Source organism: Lonchura striata, chromosome 4, assembly GCF_050655825.1.
Source record: "Lonchura striata isolate lonStrDom1 chromosome 4, ASM5065582v1, whole genome shotgun sequence".
Lineage (NCBI taxonomy): Eukaryota > Metazoa > Chordata > Aves > Passeriformes > Estrildidae > Lonchura > Lonchura striata.
Window position 1 is genome coordinate 44,427,690 of NC_140706.1, and position 19,971 is coordinate 44,447,660.

Below are 19,971 nucleotides of genomic sequence, written 5' to 3' on the forward strand. Positions count from 1 at the left end.
CTAAGCTTGAAACTCGCCCAAAATATTACTTTTGATATGAGAAATGCACTTTGGGACCATGAAAAATATTGCTGAATCCCAAATTAAAGGTGGGCCCCACCTTTAAGGATGACAGCCATCTGTCTATACACAGCATGGACTGAACATAGCAGGGAGCAGAGATCTCAGGGGCCATTGCTGTTGGATGGCAAACATATCAGTGGCTTTACAGGGAAGAAAACTCCAGGGATATTTCAAATGTTAATTTTTTTTTTTGTTGTTGTTGTTTTTAAAAGCGAAACACCCAACTGTAGCATGGAGTCTGTTATCTCTGATACTTCAAGGCAGTGTTGCAGTCTTGTTATGCCACCACCCTGGGGGAACTCCTCCAGACTCCTGCCTTTGGATACCATCAGAGAAAAAACAGTAAGATTTCTGGCACTTACATTTCATTATCTGACTTCTGCAGGTTGGCAGCAATCATAGAATAAATTAACCCCATCTCCAAGAGCATGGAAATAAGGACACAAATAGATAACTTTCAACAAAGCAAATTAAAAGTAAACATCAGCCCTTCCAAAGTGCTGGGCTGATTCTCTGTGTCATCAGGGCTTCCTTCTGCTGACATTACATGGTCATAAAATATATGTGGATGGCACTCATGTCAGTGATGTACACATTTGAACAGTGCAACCAAATGGGATGCAAATGAAAACTGTCACTACCTTTGTAAAGCAGAAAATAGCAAAGGGTTTGTCTGCAAGAGGACAGTGAACATGATTAGCCCAAATTAACTAAGGTGTGCATTTGAACTATACTAGTTAAATACAATGATATTCTCATTAAGAATTAAAAATGGCCTAATTCAATTTAACCTAACTTACTTCCTAAGTAAATTGTGATGCAGCAACGACATTTCACCCTAAAGATCTGATTCTACAAAAGGCCAATGAGTGAGATACTGAAGAGTAAAAGAAGTTAAATACCTAGAGATTCATAGAAGTCCTTTTGGTCCATGTAAAAGAAAAGGAAAAACCTATAAAGATGTTACAGATGTCTGCTGAAAAAAAATTTTGAGTGCAGTAAACAAATATTTACTGAGCTAATGAGAAACTCTGGGTGCCTACTGAATCCAAACTCCAGTTGCTCCAAGTCCAATTTAGAAGCAGATTTCCACAGATTTCAGAACAGACAAACACTTTATATAAAGGTAGCTTGCTGGGGAGGCACATTCTCACTAAAAGTGGAATTTCCAACCATCCCCTGAGGCCCCAGAAGCCAGAAGGACTCAGGCCAATGCCAGTAGCAGCTTTCATGGATGTATAATCATCACTTGCTGCCTGCCCAACATTCCACATCCCTGCAGGGCTAGAAATTTGAGCTCTTACATAGGGTGTCCTTGAGAGATTTTGGTATTTATTAAAATTTTGGGAGAAATCAATTTTGATTATTTTTTCCTTAGAAGTTTCAGGAAATGCAATTTCAAGGAAAAATGCAAGAAAAGGCTGTTGATTACAAAACAGCATTGATTTTGTTGAGATGACAAGGACACACAGCTGGAGCCTCTGTACCTTCTCTACTGCAGCTCTGAAAAAGAAGTGATGTTGGAGACACTTTCTCTGTGGAATGACGAATGGTACTGAGAGCAGCACATGGCCCTGAATGTCACCATCGGAACAGCAGCAGCTAAGCAAGTTCTGACATTGCCAAACATAAAGGTAAGAGGGCAGACAGCCATTCACACCTGTGAGGCTGGTGCTTCTACACTTAAAATACGTCTTAAAGAAGTGGTTATTTATTTTAGAATTTAGAATTAGTTAGCAAAATAATCCTTGATGCCAATAATGTAGATCCTCCAAGGCTCTAAAATGGACGAGTAACAACTCTACACATTCTCCATGGGCTCAGCACAGCACCAACAGCCTTGTGCTGGGCACATTTGGACCTGCTGTCCCTTTCCCTGCCCTTATCTTTAGTGCATACTGTAATTTGGAGAAGAACTGGGCTGGAAAAATTACAGGTTGTTTTGCTAACTGAGCAGTCAGACCTCAGTAACGCTTGTGCTGGGATGCCCTCAATCCCCATATGCCAGCACCATGGGCAACTATTATCAGGGGCATCTCTAGCAGATCTCAGAGGGAGCTTGTTTTAATTGTGGTTTTATACATTCTTGACATCTTCACCTACAGTCCTGTTCTTCTTCCTTGCTTCTGGAAAGGAAAACTGTTTTTGGAGAAATGATGAAAAGTGTATTCAGAACAGGCATCACTTAAGTCTTTCTCCCTTAACCAACTCTTCCAACAGCCAGAGTTCACAGTGAGCAGTCCAGAATAAGTTGTACCTACTTTTTGTGACTACACCTTCCAGGTGGATGATGTTGGGGTGGTCAAACTGCCCCATGATGCTTGCTTCTCCCAAGAAATCTCTTCTCTGTTTCTCTGTGTAGCCCACCTTCAGGGTTTTGATAGCCACTGGAAACTCACGCTTTCCCTGCAGCTTCAGCCTCCCACTGCAGACTTCTCCAAATTCACCTGCAGAAGAAAATGAGGAAGAACTGGATCACACCACATCGAGGGAGCAGAGGAGGTACCTGTATCTACAGGATGCAGCACAGCCTTGGCTGATGAAAAGCACAAAGGGCTGCCCTGCATTCGCAGATATGGACTGCTGAACATTGCAGTGATGACTATCTCAAACAGCTACTGTACCACAAGCCAAATAATTAATAAGCACAAGAAAACTTTGAGTAAAAGTGTAACTTTCCCCAGTTACTTAAAGAGGTATGCTTTATAGTTCACTGGGCTTTTTTTCTCATTTAATAGTTTTGTCTACTATATGAAAGAGTCTGTCATATCCTACACCACTGTCCTCTGTGGATAGCTGTAAAACTCAAACCACTTGCTTCTTAATCTTCCTTTGGTAAGTTACATAGATGGAAAGCTGTCAGCCTTTCACAGTAACATTTACTTTTATACAGTATAAACTCTTTACAATTTTATTACTACCTAAAGTAACCTAAATGGATTTTTTTCTGGTGAACACTAAATTACGTCCAAATCCACAGTTCCAGAGGATAGAAAATACTCCTAAGGTTGGACACAAGTCTAAACAAACAGCTTTATTGGAAACAAAATGGGAACTTCTTCTTCTAACCAAAGAAGTTTAAAGCTTTGGACTTTAGCTTGTACTTTCCTAATGTCACAGGTGATCTCTTATTTTTAATTTTTCATCAAGACTGACAATGTTGGGAGATAAGAAGGCTCAAACGGTAAAGAGAATATGAAACTTAAGTGATGATTTTCCCTTAGCATACATTGAAATAGCTCAGCTGACCATTTGTGACCATTTTCTGGACCATTTCCTGAAATTTTCTGAATTTTCAATTCAGCTCCTGAATTTCAAAATCACAGACAATGACAGGTCCTGTCCCAAGCTTCAGCTGGAACATGCTCACTTTCACTTGCAGGGCACCTAACAGTTCAAATATTTCATGGCCCTTCCCAGATCTCTTGTGTTAAGAAAGCCAATCCTTTCTTGTTGCAAAGGGTCATGAAATGCATCTCCATACCAGCTCCGATAACTCTTTCAATGGTTATGCACGAAGCTTCAATTTCCTTAGCAAACTCGTGGACAGCTTGATTAGGGTCCTCATAGGTGTGGGGGTCAACATAGGTCCTCACTCCAGGCAGCTTAACTGCAAACACAAATTAAGTACATTTAATGGCACATGACATCACGGAAAATGGGCATTACACACTCCTGTCCCCTGCACTCTGCTCTGCTGGAAATTTATTTCTATGGTGAAAATGAGTACCATTCTTGAAAAATTACATTTAATTTATATCTGACATATGTGCAACTTCGGCATATTTAGAAAAGCATTAAGAGTGCTCAGCTGGAATGATGTGCAGCTAAATGTCCCTTTTGGTGCTGAGTTGGTACAGCATCTGGTAGAAGAGAATTCCCTTCTGGAACTAGAGAGGGTACATCAGGAGAAAAGTACGAATAGCAAAGTGTTGCAGGAGTAACTTGCAAAGCAAGCTGGATGGATGGGGGTTGATGGAGAGCTGAAATAAATTATGCCCTACCAGTCGCACATCAGCTAATCAATCGCCCATGTTATTTCAGATGGAGTTACTGAGATTTAAAAGAACTGCATATTTGCAGTACAAACCCTGTGGGTTGTATCAGTATAAATATAATCAATAGTGGGCTTTTTCTCCAGGACTTGAGAGGGGAAAAAGTATTTTCATTATCCATATTATAAGTTTGTTTTGACAATTATTAAGGCTACTCACATGAAGAATTGCTCATCAGTCTAATGAGACAGCTACATTACACTGTGGCTCTTAATTGATTTGCTTCCTGCTGCCTTCATTACATAGCACTAATGGAAATCTGACTTTCACTCACAATGTATTTGCCTTTTCCACCCCAAAAGGCACCTCAACTGTTACCCATTTCCAGATCCCACAGCTCTTGATGAAGGAAGGACTGATAGCAACCATGAGATTTACTTTCTAGCATCACTACAGAGGGGTTTTCTATACAAGGGCATTAACACAACATTTCTGAAAGCTTCCTAGGTGCAGGAAATAGGTGTTATTCCTCACACCTCTGCAGAGGCATCCAAGCTGAAGAGCAGAAGTGGGCTTGGTCCTCACAGTTGCTGGGGTGAAGCAAAGGTTTCGAACAGGTATTTTGGCTAATGCATCCAGACCATAAAAATGTTGCTATGTGCTGAGCAGAAAAAATTAATAACATCTTGGTTCACACAGCAAAGACAGAGGAACAAACCAAAATGGCTCACTAGAATGATCTGGTGCAAACATACAGGTGTGAATAGCTCAGCACATATAAGGACTGATCAAATCTTCAGCTCCCTGTAGGACTTGCAGCAGGGGCAGGTGGGGAACTACTGCACAAACAGTTCTTTTGTGAATTACCAGCAAAAGCAGATTTTTTTTTTTTTTTTTTTTTTCAGAAATCTACCTCTCAGTTGAATTTCTCATTACCACAGAAAGCCAAAACCACATATATACATTTGCTCTTTACTCACTGTGGCCATTATGAAAATGCATCTTTTCTTCTTCTGGATCTTGCTTAGCCTTGCTATAGCCACATCGCCTGGGGAAAAAAAAGTGACAACAGAAGAGTATTTTTGTCTTTGGTAAGACAGAACCCCATTCTTTACTTTGAATCATACAGTGCAAAAAAACCCAGAGCAGTGATGAACCCAACCTCTCTAGCGGCTCTATTGCTGCTGTCCCAGTTTTAGCTCATCAGACTGGTTGCAATTTTCCTAACGGGATTCAGGGCCCATGAATTTTCAATTGGACTAGTGTTTCCAAATCCCACAGATGCTTCTAAAAAACTCCACTCTAACTGACATTTAATGCAGCTATTTTTAAGAAGAAAAGAAAACGGGAACAGGAAGGACAATGGAAGGGAATGGGATGAAACATTAGAATTGTAGAAACAAAATCTCCTGGACTGCAGAGCTTTTGCAGGCACTGTGTTGTATGTCTTGCATGCTCCCTTTCATCCACTGTGCATTTGGACAGAAATTTAAATTATGGTATTTTAGAAAATGGCCTTGTGTAAACATTAACATCTTATATACATGCAAAAAAATGGCTTAAAATGAAGCAAAACCAAACCTGTTGCCTCACTGCCTTCAGGTGCCTCCTACATATTGTTGGCTCTGCACAGTATTTCATGCACATCTCCTGTCTTTCCACAGGGGAGCTGCCATTCATGGAATCTCCTCTGCCCAGCAGAAAAAAGATGGAAGAAGGCAAGCTGCCTGACCTATCCTGCTCCCACATTAGTGCAAGGACAGTTCTGAATACTACCATGGAGTTGCAACTACAGTCGTATGGAAGTTGTATCTCCCGCAGGGAATCTCCTGTTAGTTTTTGGTTGCTCTTCCCTGACTTTTCATTCTTCTCATTGGTTTGCTAGGTGATAGTTTTGTATTAATTGTCTGATTTGGTGGCACTTCTGAGATCTGCTTCACTTAGAAAACCACATGGAAGCCCCAGGACAATTGCAGTGGCAAGAAAAATTGCTAATACACACACACATTTCAAAATACAGGATGACTTATGTAGGATACACATATATATGCCTGTCTTTCCAAGGACCTGATAACACAACTGGATACAGGAACTGGATCATCCTATAGAAAACTGCATGAACATGAGACTGAAGGACACTGCTTGGTAGAACAAAAAACCTGGAGCAGACACCTGCAAGCAAGCCAGCATGCAGTGGAATCACTAGCTGGCACACCTCAAAGAAAGCCTCAGGCCACTAAGAAGCCACTTAAAGCTGAGAAACCTCTCTTCCATTGCTTCCGTGATTTTTGAGCTACGGGCATGTGAGCACTCCAGCATCACTCACAGCAAGGAGAAGCATATGATTAGCAGGAACAAAACTGCAATTAGGAGGAGGCAGTCACAGGCATCTGCATGAAACATGCCCTCAGCATGAAGTCCTATTACAGGGAACTGCTGTCTGCCCAGATGCAAGGGGCCAAGCAGCTTTAGGCTATAGGATTCTGGCACTGGTGAAATGATCACAATTACAGACAAAAGCCTGGACACGATGAGACCCCACCACTGAGCTGGACTCAGCAGACCTGGATGCTGGACAGCTGAGGAGGGGAAAAGCAACATGAACTTCTGGGGTTATTCCAGGGAAGAGGAAGCTTACCTTGGGGGACAAAGGAGACCTGTGCTACAGGGAGAGGAAGTTAAAAAGAGACTGCAAAGGTTGTGCAAGCACAGGGGAACGGATCAAGAAGACAAGGGAAGGTTGGCAGGCAGTCTGGGAATGCAGGCAGGGAGATAAAGAGGTTGCATTTGATAAACAGCCAGGCTATACATGCAAGGCATGATTTCAGCAGCAGCAACCAAGCTGAGACCATAACACTTTGAATGCAAACCCCATAAGAACAGCACTGAGGTGCCCAGAGACATGGCTCAGTTATCTGCATGTTGGTGCTCATTGCCTTGCTCTAAAAGCAACAGCGCCATTTCCTGAGATGGGGTCCTGCATGATTAGTTCAAAACCTTAGCACCAGGTGTACATGGAGACCCTGGGAGTAAAGGTCATTTCAAAGCATATTCTGGTGTTCACAAACCCTTGGGGAGAACGGATTCTTCTTTTTCATCATATGACCTCCCCTTTATCTAAATAGAGAGATGAGTCTCAGTATCAAGTCTCACTTCTGGCAACCCCATTTTCTTCTGCTGCAAGTTGCCAAAGTTACATCAGCTTTCTGCAGAACTCATTTTTCTGGATGGAGGCATGTGACTCAGTTTGCCTTTTACAAATACACAAGTATGTCAATTCATCCTTCTCCAAAAGCATGTATCCAATACTTCTTCTGTTTTGACATTTGGAGCAAATGCCCTTATCTCTTCCTCAGCTTTGGAGCACTTTGCCTGTAATAATGCTCTTCTATAATTACCCTTTCTACAACCTGCATCTCCTGATTCCTTGACCATAAATACAGAGGAGACAGAGAGACACCATCCCCTGCATAGAGTAATCCAAGTACACCTTGCTGCACAACAGTCCATGTTTTACTGCCCAGGGACACACTCCAAGTGCCATCGCAAACCAGTTGGCTGCAGCTGGCCCTTTCTCTCGAGCTGGGAAACACATTCAGCAGCACACCACATTAGCATACAAAATCACACTCTGGGATGCCTGAAGCATCGTTAAAACAAGCCTTGACAAGACACATCAAAGTGAAATGGCAGCTAGTGGACTGTGACTGTCAAGCAACAGTTGGGTGTCACTAATAAAGCTTGCTGCAAAACCTGCTATCACTTGTGCCCTTCACATGCTTTCTCAAAGTACCCAGAGTTTGGCTGACTGGGGCCAAACTGTGCTTCTTCCATTCTTGACCTTCAGATGCTTTAAATAACACACACAAGCAATTTTTTCTCCTTTCTTTCCCAACTAAATTGCATTAAAATAATGTAATTTCGAGTTAACAGTCCAGAGTCACTTTGGGAATCTTGCTGGCAGATCAAAGTATCTAAATATTGCAGCTTTGCAATATATTTTGGGAGAAAAAAAAAAAAAAAGCTCACAATTGCTTGTGAAATAATCCATTTCTGCATGTGTATTTGCTCTTAATATTTATTGGCTAAGCTGTGAGTCAAGAGCTCTGATAGAAGACTCATTCTCTAGTTTATTATCACTGTACAAACCATAGATTTCCTATATCTTTTCTGCATCAAGCAGAGCAAAATCATAAAGATCCTGACACTCGCTTCATCTCCCACTGAGCAGGAGACACTCAGCCAAAGAGTTAACATAATTCAGCAGCACACCTGAATCTCAATTAATTTACTCCTGTTGTGGGTTTGTCCCAGTTTCTCTATGTGGAAAGCAGATGCCTTCCTTGCACAGCTCTGTGTTTTTCAATAAAAGTATCACAGGTAAAAAGAAAAGTGATACTTTAAATATTCTTAAGGCATCATGTCTTATTTAAAAACTACTTGCAGATTGGCAGGCAGCTCGTAAAATATTTATGGAGCAGATTATAAAAGTGAAGTTATAAAATGATCCCTATATAGGTTTATAAAATATAAAATGGACAGGTAGAAAGATGAACAATCCAGCTGGGAAACCAATGCCCACTACCTTGCATGACAGAAGGCAATTCACAGAGAAAAATCTTTCACAAAGCGAGGCAGAAAGGTGATTGCTCTCCCTGGACTGATAGAAATTCTTTTGTTTCTGCCCTGTTTCAGGATACCCTTGCTGAGTTGTGTGTGGCCCTTTGGCCACTTGAGGCATTCCCCTGAAAGCAACAAAATGCCCAAGGGAAAGAATTTTCATCTCCCTAGCTAGGGCCACCATTCTGGTCACAGCCCAGGCAAGACACAGCCAAGGGACTGTGAACCTGGACCTTGGATGTCAAGTCCTAGGTGGTGATGTGAAAAAATCTTGACATACTTTTTTTATAGGCATAGGCCAAAGCATTTCAGCACACAGCCAAGGTATTACTGGAAATGCAGCTGGGGACAGCACTGAGACATCCCTAATGAGGAAAGGGACTTCACCTTCCCAGGTGCAGTCAGTACCATCAAACAGGTTGTGCCCTGAAGCAGCATGCAATCTCTCATCCCAGTCTTAGAGACTTACACATGTATTTAATCTGTCAAATATGAGATAAACTAAGCATATGCACTTCTCTGAAACACAGACAAAACACCTTTTTTTCAGGGGTGAGACCTTCACTCAGAAACATGTCTTTTACAATAAATCAACTTAGAGGAATGCTTCAAACCCATCTCAAGCTGTCACTTTACAGGAGGTTTGCAAGGACTGCAAGGTTATTGTTTACAAGTGGTTAGTGCTTATTTCAGAGTATTTGTTCCAAGATGTTAAAGCAATAAAGCTGCATACGTGTTGCAGTGCAGGATTGTGTTCCATGCAGAGGAACAAACAAACATGGATCTCTCCATCTGGCCAAGATCCTGTTGCCTCATCTCATGTGTGGAGACAATAGCTTTATACTTGATAAACAACACTGATACTGAGAGCCAGAGGCAAAAGACTACCACTAGTGATGTTAGTCTGTGTTCAGCATTTGCCTTTGCTGCTTGCAATCCTAAGGTAAATTCAGTATCAAAAAAACCAGAGAATACTCAAGGGACTGGTGTAAACTGAACAGCTTCTATACTAGAAGTTTCTTTTCATTTTTCTGTTCACTTTCCTCTTGCACAAGATCAAAAGAGCAGTAAAAGGTCTGGCGATGACAAGCAAAGACCTTTAGCTCAGTTCAGGAGATACAGGAGGTGGCTGGCCTGAGAGGAACAGGGCAGATTCCCTTCCAAAGGGCTGCAGGCTCACAATCTTCTCAGCTGCTCTCCCAGCACTGCTGTCCCCCTCTACACTTGTGTGACCCTGTATTTGACCTCTGATTAACTTGGATGCCCTACAAAGGAAGTTTCACAAATCCAGCAGTGGTATTTTTAGCCTTTAGTCCTTCCTTGCCTTTGCACTGAATGACTCCCCACTTTCCTAAACCACCGCCAGAACAATTAAAAATAATTTAAACATGATACCGTTTTCCCCTCTTGCAGGAAGCTCCCTCTGAAGTGATTTCCATAAATCTCTCTGAAGAGCTTGTCGTGCCTTCCCATAGCCAGCCAATGGCATCTGTGCCTTGAAGTCACTTCTCCCATTTCCCCCTCCCAGCCTGCTGCCACCTTAGTCTCCCTGCACCTTAGGAGGAAACCTGCAGAGGGTGTTTTCCAGGTCAGCCAAGTTTTCCTTGTGCATCTCTCTTCTTCATAGCCATCCAGTCCAATCCTGGTCTTCTTGGAGAACTATTTTCTATTGCTGTCATTCTCCAGTTGGGGGGTTGAGGACATTTGGAGCATGACTTACAAGTGAGGCACTGCCTTGTGCACTGGTATCACAGGCATGACAGACAATAAAGTACTGCAAGGTTTTCTTTCACAGCAATCATTGCCAAAACAGTGGTCCACATACCACAGCAACTTTTTACAGGCACACACTTCAAGCTGGGCATCCTTGCTTGCTAAATCTGCTTTTAAGCACTAAAAAGTCACAAAAAATGTTCCACCAGAGAGAAAAACCAAAACTAGAACTCAAACTCCCCCTCTACCAAAATAAATAATACAGCACCAGAGGACCCAAAAATGGTCCACCTTAGTGACTTACCCCACAGCAAGGAACTGTACCATGACCCAGCTACCACCATGCAAAGCCTCAGCATCCCCCAGAAAACACAGCAGAAGATTTCCACACCTCTCACCAGCTATGCTGACAAAATTTCCCAGCTGAACAATGCATGTGGGATGTCTCAGAAATTTTGTGGCCTCAAGCAGCTGTCTGATGGCAATGGTGATTACATGTGTCTCTTAGGAGGCTTAGGAAGGTCTCTGCCCACACAAATATTAGAGTTGATTCTTCTTTGGGAAGCAACTCAACTTGCATCCAGTCAAACCAACAAAAATTAAAATCACCCCTCCTTTGACCAGTTAGAAAAGAGGGGAGAGTACAAGAGAGCAGAAAGTGGTGAGGCAGCTCAGATGGTGGCAGAACAGGACAGCATGCACATGGACACGCACCTCAGGACACCCACAGGGATATGTCCACTGCTGCTGGAGCATATCTGGGGCAAGCAGCACCATGTCATTGCTGTGTATGTCATACGCTGCCATGTATGTCCGTGACATACACTTCATTCCACTGACATGCATCTCACATGCCACCCAATAAATACTCTTCTGCTCCTGCCTACCCCCTGCCTCCTCTGGGGGCACATTTCCTCCCCCCGGCCCCTTTGGATGACCAGAAGCAGGACTCCATGGGTGTCCAGCACACATGGTGTTTTATCAGACACCTGCTGCAGTGTCTGCACTGATCACGGCATAACATAGCAGGCTTTTGCCCCTGAGATCCCTGCTCTTGCTGAAGATACACTCTGCTTCAGGTCACACTATTTCCAGTGGTTGAGATAGACAAGCTGGGTACAGAGATCAGATGAGAAAGTGATTTCCAGGCCAATACAAGAAAGGAAGGGAGAGGCAGACTGTGCACAGAAAACATGGACGGAGGACACGAAGTAGGAGCCAGCACGGGTGGGAACACTGACCATGTTAGGCTTGGATAGGCAACAGCACGCAGAGAAGAAGCCCACCCACAGCCATGATCGCAGCAACTGAAAAGCAAACAAAAAGGCCCAGGATAAGGAATAATCCCACCGCCCTGGCAAGGTGCAAATACATTCACAACATTTCTATATGTATTTTCTTCCTTCTTATTTGCATTTATTAGTTGGACTTGAACACCCTGGGCAGCAAAAATGTCATGGCATATGCCATTGTTGGTGAAACATGCCTTGGGGAGAGAGTCTAGATCCTGGTGCTGTAAAGCAGCTAACCATGTGCTTCCTGTACTGGAGTACCACCATCAGGATTAATGGGGCCACCCATGTGCTTAAACTTAAGCACCTGCCTTGAAGCAGGCAAAGTGACTTTTTTCCACAAGCGTGCATGTGGCACAATTACAGCTGCCTTTAAAAATGGAAAACCAGTGGATGAATACAAGCCCTGCTTTTGCAGATCCTTGTGCGTGTACTCACAGAGCCCTTTCTGTATCTCCTTGTGTCAGTGAAGCTTTACACACGTTAGGTATCTGCAGAAGCAGGACCTTGTGAAAGAATTCAGCCTAAATAAACTCAAAATACGGTGAGCTGAAAGGCACACCGTGCAGCCACAGCTTGCCTTTGAAGGCTGCTCACCCATTACTTTAATCAGACTATGGGTTTGCCCAGAATCAGTTCTCAACCCAATGCTGGCTGCACCTCAGTAATTGCCCTTTATCCTTGTCAGAGAACTCGCACAGCCAATTTTCTGTTACCAAATCTATTAACATAGTTCATCATGGAAAAGTACACAGTGCAGAAAGAAACAACAGGAAGGACTTCAGTGGACTTCAGAGCCAAGTGGTGCAGGTATACTCCAATTAAAGTCAGCTGAAGATCTCTTCATTTCTCTTCAGTCATCACAAGTCATTCTTGAAAAAAATCCTGTGCGTGTCAGATTTTTATACAGTATGACTTACAATGTCTAAATACATTAAAATAGTTTATTTAGACAAAATTAACATTCTCCAACTGCATTGCCTTAAACTATGATGCAAAATAACTTCAGGCATGCAACGATTTACAGAATTATACACTGGATTATGTGCTTACTTAAATTAAAATTGGTGAAGAATGTCTTCTAAGCTCCTTTTGCATCAGCAAAACAACTTGCTAGCATTTTCTAAACAGCAATGCCAATATCTCTAGCTATAATTAACAATATTTTCTATTTTCATAATGTCTCAGCTTGTTCAGTCATACTAATATGGAAGCAGATCAGCCTTCACTAACCCACTCCGTAGATCCAAGTTAACACCAGAGATCCAAAACAAAAGTACACAAAGGAAACCAAAGCACTATGTATCTTGAGTAAATTTTGCCATTTTCTTCCTTTAACTTTGCAGGATTTGAGTGCAGGGAAGTGGTGCATCTCCAGAAGATCAGTCTGGATGTGGCACTTTAGTTTATGTTTCAGCTAGGAGGCCCTTTTCCCCCAGGCATTTTCTAATGGTTGCTGCCACCAAACCTTCCCACACCTCCACACCACTCAGCATACAAAGTTTTCCAAACAACTGTTCAATTAACCTGAAAAGCAATCTCTTCCTTAAAATGAAAAGAGCTCAATGTTTCCTTGAACAAAGAAAACTCTTTATGACCTCATCAGCAACAGGCCTGCTCTGAGACGAAATGAGTTCCCTGCACTGAATCTGGAGCACTTCAGATCTCACTCTCTTTATACAGAGTAAAAAACAAATGTTCAGGTGCAAGAGAAATGTACTTCAGTGTAGCCTTGCTCCTACAAACCCATCAGCTGTGCACTTGTGATCAAAATACTCTGAGGTTTAGCATTAGGGGAAATCTAAAGTGCTTAGAAATAAACAAATCAGGATCAGCAGACAATAAAATTCACTTTCCGGTCCACAGAGCACTTGGATAGGTAAGTGAACTTACTAATTGGTCCGAACAGTCAGGACAAAGGAAGATTTATTACTACTTGTGTTAAAAGGATGGCTTGATCTGGCAGATAAACTTCAAAATATAAAAATCCTGAGGCAAATAAACTGATGTTAAACTCAAGCAAGGTCATCACGCATCTTGTGGCCATCAGATTTGGGTGTCTGATGGCTTCTAGGAGGGGCCCAGGTCTCATCTCCTTTCCTGCAGGGTTTTCTTAGTCTAGAAACTGAGGAGCTCAAAGCAAAAGCCTTCCAGACAAGATCAAATGCTATGGATAAGATTAAAATGCTTTTTAATGAAATACAGCTGGACTTCTCTAGGGTTTTAGATCTTTAGCCAGCAAGCTGACCTATACTGGATAGCAGAGTTGAACGAAGCACTGCATACATCAATTTTATCTGCAAAGTCTCCTCCAGCCTCACTGAATCAACCAGCAAAGTATGAGGAGAGCTAGTGGGGGCTGCTACTGGTCAGGAGCCCCTCTGATCTGCTGCAGGATGACAGATGACATGTTCCCGTAACAGCAAAAGTTATGGAGAAAACTCCTGCAGCGTTAAATCCCCTTGGCTGGGAAAGAACAGGCTCTGAGGCCACACCATCTCCAGAAGCCAAGCTTGCTTGAAACAAGGTGTGACACCTGCTTCTAGCCCTGGCTTCAAGGAAAGGGCTGCAGGTGGGAAAAAAAAAAAAAAAAAAGCAGAGGAGCCTGCAGCCGCAGTGACACCTCCGGGACCTCTGTGGCCTGCTGGCATTGCCCTGCTCCCTGGCCAGCCCAACTCTGCTATCTCAGGCACACAGGGACAGCACTCCTCCTGTTCTAGATAAGGTGACCCCCACAAAGCTTATGTGGTTGGCAAACCCAACTGTCCAGAGCCCAAACTTTAATAAACCTGTGCGAGGAGCACTTATCAACACTCTTGGCATTGCTTCAAACCCTGGGTTTGGTTAATGAAATGTATATATATCATGGGCCCCAGCAACTGTGCCTGCAATTAATGTAATTAATTTACCACAAGTCTGCAGATGACCCAGAGAGCATTTTGAATTAAACTACATTTTTAATAGCTAGATAGAATTCAGAGAGGCTCTGCCATATATAGATGTGGCTTTTAAGAGTTATAAGCTGAAGTCTTGGAATCATGATAAATGGAAGTCTCATTTGTTGCTTTTAATAAGCTGTTCTAATGGGATGTTCTTCAGAGGCTTGCAATTAGAGACTGAAATACTTGAGGGTGCCTGGGAAGATTTTTCTAATCCTTCACACAGCTTTGAGTGATGGTAATGATTGCTTTCTGCATCTCCAGGTCAGGAGGCCAGCGCTACACCTGGCAATTCCTGAGTCAACTTGCTTGCTCTAAACATCAGAGAAGTACCATTACACACTGTGAGCTGCTAGGAATATATTCCCACTTTGTCCCAAAAGATACGAAAGTTTAAGGAGTCACCTGCTCTTCCTGCTGAGCTATCCTAGCTCATATGTTAAAGCTTCTCTCTGCACTCTTTGAGAAAAACTGAGAATGCAGAAGGCCAAGGAGATGACAGCTATGTAGTCACCATGGGGAAGGAAAGCAATGTCTTCAGGGAAAGGAATTGCACTTGGAAAGACTTTTGGCATTATACTTTTCCATGTCTAAGACATAAGAAAGCAGAGATAACATTTTTTCTAGGTAAGAGGCCAAGTGCCACTACATGGTGAAGCCCCAGAAGTCACACTTCTGATTTCAAAGCACGGTGAAACATCCACATATTCAGAAGTGCAGGAGGACAAGAGTCTGTCTTCCTTCATCATTCTCTACCCACTCTACAGTCAAGAGAAGACACAGTAAAATCCCCCTTTCAAAGACTACATACACAAGGGGTGCTCAGCAGGCCTCAAGCTGCTACAAATTCCAGTTTGAAGGGCAGCTCAGTTCCCTTCTCCAAGTGGAAACAGGACTTGCACAATCCATGAAACAAATCACCTGCAAGAAGGCAAGGAGGTTTTGTCACTTACTGCTGCACTAGCTCCCATTTTCCCTGCTCAGACAAAGCTTATGCCGGTTGCTTATCTGTTCTTCACAGTCCTTCTAGCCCACTCCCTTGGCCACTGCCAGAGGAACCCAGGAATAACTTGGAGCTTAGTAACAGATTTGGTTAACTCTCACCTTCTGTCTGGGCCAAGGTCATCCAAAGGCAGATAAGCCTGAGTCCTTAAACCCATCTTGAGACTGCAGAGCACAGACTGCCCTGCGGAGCTCGGCAAGTCTGCACTAAGCCAAAAAGTATTTAGAAGAGAAGAGGAATGAGGTGTTGGAGCAGCCAAATTTGCCAGGCTGATCTTGACAGGATGTTAGAGACGGGTGCTACGAGCAGCAGATTTCCACACAGGCCCTAGGAAGGTCTAACCCTGTGCAGAAGGGTGCACTGGAGCACTCTGCCTTCAGTGAGCAGTACTGTACACCAGCACTGCTCCTCTCTGGGAAAATGAACCAGCAAAGAGGCTGAAAGTAGGATGGAAGTAGTAAAAACCTTGACCCCAACAGAAGCAGGACCCTGCCTGCTCTTGGTGGATGAGAATTTTGATTTGGCAGAGCAGTAGTTTCCTCAACAAAATCCTTCCTCTTGTCAGGTGAATCGTGGGGAATATTTGGCAGTAGGCAGCATAACAAAGTGGCTATAAATCACAGGAGACAATGTCCTGCAGGAAGAAGGAAGAGCAGGCAAGAATGTAGAGATAAAAATCCTTTAAAATGTCCCAACTAACAAAAATTGTGACTCATGCTGGAAAAATTCTCTATGAAAACCATTATCTGTAGACTGTCTCCCATTTCCTACGGAAATATTGAAAAAGCAAACTATTTTAAGCCCTGACACAACTTGGAAAATAGGATGGGGGGAGGCTGTGGAAAAATTCATCCATTTTGACTTTCCACATCACAAAAGGTTGTAAACACTCTCTCAGGACCTGGAATATATACCGCAATCTTTCACCCTCTCTATTCCCTGAAAGTCACTTTTTAACAAGATGCACATATTTGTGTCCAGAAAGTAGTCCTCTGCCACCACAGGCAGGGATATTTAAAAGTCTAAATCAACTAAGGTCAAGGATGGATAGGCTGGTGTAAGGGCCTCTAATTGCCAATACCCAGGTGGCAAGATTTGTCTTTGCTTTGTCTTTCAGAGGCTAGTTCCTTGCCAGAAGGAGACTTTCTACATGTGCATGACACAGGGTGAGGAACAGTTTTTTGCTGCTTCAATTTTTTTTCCCCTAAGTTCTACGAAAAGCTCCCTCTGGTTATTTGGAAGATCACTTGAGATGGAAAGGTCATCCATAATGGATAGTTGGCTATAAATGCAGATGCACAGTTGACTTGGGTGTTTTGAACAGCTTTTGCAAACATGCACAGCATTGACCTAATATCTTCCCCACTTTACTCTGTAAAAGCTCATGTTTTTGTTTAGTGCTATGAAGTTTGAAAGCTTGGGGGACTGGAGGAACCAGTAGTCTCTTAACACTCACCCTAAGACCTTGTCTGTTTTGCAAAGAGGGCTGGGTTTGAAGGACAAAAGAGGGGTACTTCTCTGGAGCAGTTGGTCTCCTCCCCAGCTGAAAATCTGTCTCTTTACCTCAGTTTGCAGGGAGAAAGACTGATGCCACACAACAAAAACCGAGGCACTTTACTGCTCTCTGTGAGAAGGAGTGCAAAGATCTTTGTCACTGGATTGTCTGACACAGACTTTAAAACAAAAGTAATGATTTTAGATTAATACGTACTTCAGTCAGGAACAGTAATGGTAACAGACATCTAATTCACGCATTGCTAGGAAAGCAGAATTTATAGATTTGTTCTATCTGTAAAATGCACCACACTTTTGAGAACACATAATCCTAAAAAAACAGAGGCAGTAACCACTCTGTGTTCTTTAATTAAATACTTGTAGCTGGTTTAATAATAGATTTTCAATCCACTTCTCTTTTTTATGCTGAGACAACCGCAGTCTGATTTAGTGAATCTCTTTGATTTGTAATCCCAATTGTTGTATTATTAATATGTCCTTGATGCAAGGAGCAAGATAACTTAAAAAAGTGATCAGCTATTTGGCTTGGCATTTATGACCTTGGTCAGAGGACATGTTATTTACAGGAAGTTGTCTGGAGCATCTGCAAGTAAATCAGCTCTGAAATGCAGCTTAATTGTTTAGGGCAAAGCACATTTAGTTTCAAATTCCCAGGAATCTCCAGCTTCAGACGCAAAGTGCATTTCCACAGATGGACGCTGACATGTGGAAATGCCACCACAACTACTGTTCAACTGACCTTTGGTTTAGGGCCAGCTGCCAACGGGAAATGCCAAGCTGTTACATATATTCATTCAAAAGAAGCAAGAAAACTACAGAGACTTGAAAGCAAAAAAAACAAAAAAAAAAAAAGGAAAAGGTGTGGTACTGCCTTTGGGAGCCTAGCAAAAAATACAAAGCCTGCAGACTCCTGCAAACTCCTCAGCCTGTGACTGCTGGAAACTCCTCTCAGAGCTGCCAAGAGCAGGATGACATTCACTGCACACTGCAGAACTGCCTGTACTTGCTGCAGCCTGGGACTTGGGAGGATAGGTGCAAAGAGGTCCCATAGAGCATCCTAGGGAGGAATATCCTGAGGCATCCAGAGCCTCTCAGGGACCTGGGAGCACCCTGAAGCCAGCACAAAGTAGTCTATTTGCAAGAGCTGGCCAGGCTACATCCTCAGTCGGGCAGAGCAAGATGGTTTTTCTCCTTCTCATACTCTCTTAAATCAACAGAGAAGACAGAGCCTGGGCTTTGCACAGCTTGCTTGGTGTGACAAGCAGTAGTGATTCCAGCTGGAGTTCAAAATAGCTGTTTTCCTAATAACACATACAGGAAAGAATTAGGAAAGAAAATGCAACCCCCTTGGAACCAGGCACTGGAACAACACAACCACTACAGAGGTTTAATAGGAAAACATCTCCCAGAAACAGGTTAACTGCTTCAGAAAGGGATTATCCCAAGACTTGGAACATGTTTATTGTCCCTGCTGTCACAGCAGGAGAGTTACTCCACAAATTGTCTTGAATCCATATCCAAGGCAAAGCAGCATGAGTAACATATCTCCCTGGCATCTCTGCTTTCTTCCAAACCAGAGCAATTTCTTTGTTTCAATTTGTTTAATTTCAAATTGTCTGTTGTCTTTCTGGATTTTTGGGGTTTATTTTGCTGTTCTCACAAGTCACTCAATGTACTAGATGGACTTTAAAATTCATGGGAAGTCAAATTGGCAGAGAAGTCCTGTGGTTTTGAAGTCAATTTTCTAATAATAGACCAAACCTTAGTGTGGGAGGCTTCTCCACCAACTCCAAATGAAGGACTGTGGTCTTTTCAGTTAGGAGAAGGTTAGAAAAGACAAAAATGGATGAAGAGCTCAGCTCCCTGTGCCCACCCTTCCCAGACATCCAGCATGGCACCATGGAGAATGTCCCAGAAACCTGCAGCTGCCCTGGGGTCCACAGAGGGAAGTGTGAAGACAAGGTAGAAGGATTAAGGTAGCAGTGGAGGCAGCAGTAAAACTAGCCAAAGGAGACAAGGGCTTTCATAAGCATGCCAAGAAATAAAGAGCTAAGAGGAAGCACGTCCTGGAAAGCACATTAGGCAAGAGGACAGAAAGATGTAACTAATGAGAACTGCTGACAAATGGCTCAGGGTTTGCAACTTGCTGAGACTAGAGAGAGTAGCAGTGAAAAGGAGATTTGTAAAAGTACATCTTCCTCTGAGGGGTACTGAGCCTTTGTCAGTGACTGTGGGAAAAGCAGGAGCTGTTGGCAGCCACACAGCTGTGATTCCCCATGGCCAAAGAGGGATATACATTCCTCTACCTGTCACTCACCCCCCTCTTCCTCACAGAGGTGCCAGGTTACATCCACAGCTTCCCTACAGTCACACATGCTTTCTCCTGTTTGCACCAATACAATACATCCAGGCTGGGGGAAGCCAAGGTTCACATCCACCTGCTCTGACTGAAGAGGAATTTCAATAACCTCTAGCCTTTAAGGAGAGACTTGAATCCTGTCTAGAGTGTTCAGAGCCAAGTCTTTTGACTACAGCTTTCCTGTAGGCCCTGGTGTGAATTGCTGTAGCCATTGACTCATCCCCCCACCCTCCTTCTGCTGCTGCATGCTTCTCATGCAGACAGGAGCATTTACTTTTCCATTTTTAAGCCCAACAAGTCACTCAAAGCAGACAACCGGAGCTCAAGCAGCTGAGCTGGAAGAGACTGTCAGTCTCTGACCTTGACTGGAGATGAGTCTGGCAGCACACTTACCTTTCAAGACAGGAAATAACTGTGTCCGTGTCCTTCCACAGATGCCTTATGCCTGGGGACAGAGTTGCTCAGCCTGGCA

At 43.1% G+C, this 19,971-nt stretch overlaps 1 protein-coding gene across 24 annotated transcripts in view; it reads right to left on the reverse strand.

Annotated features, from left to right (window-relative positions):
- Positions 1-19,971, reverse strand: part of EPHA5 (EPH receptor A5) — a 194,468-nt gene that overhangs the window by 24,116 nt on the left and 150,381 nt on the right. For 17 of the 24 annotated variants that reach the window (XM_077782943.2, XM_021532603.3, XM_021532602.3 and 14 more), the window contains 4 exons: positions 11,633-11,698; positions 5,039-5,106; positions 3,548-3,673; positions 2,325-2,510 (listed from right to left, as the gene is read on the reverse strand). In XM_077782943.2, coding sequence (XP_077639069.1) covers positions 2,325-2,510; positions 3,548-3,673; positions 5,039-5,106; positions 11,633-11,698 — 446 coding nt within the window. The remainder of the gene's footprint in view (positions 1-2,324; positions 2,511-3,547; positions 3,674-5,038; positions 5,107-11,632; positions 11,699-19,971) is intronic. The other 7 variants (XM_021532611.3, XM_021532608.3, XM_021532606.3 and 4 more) reach the window with 1 other exon arrangement.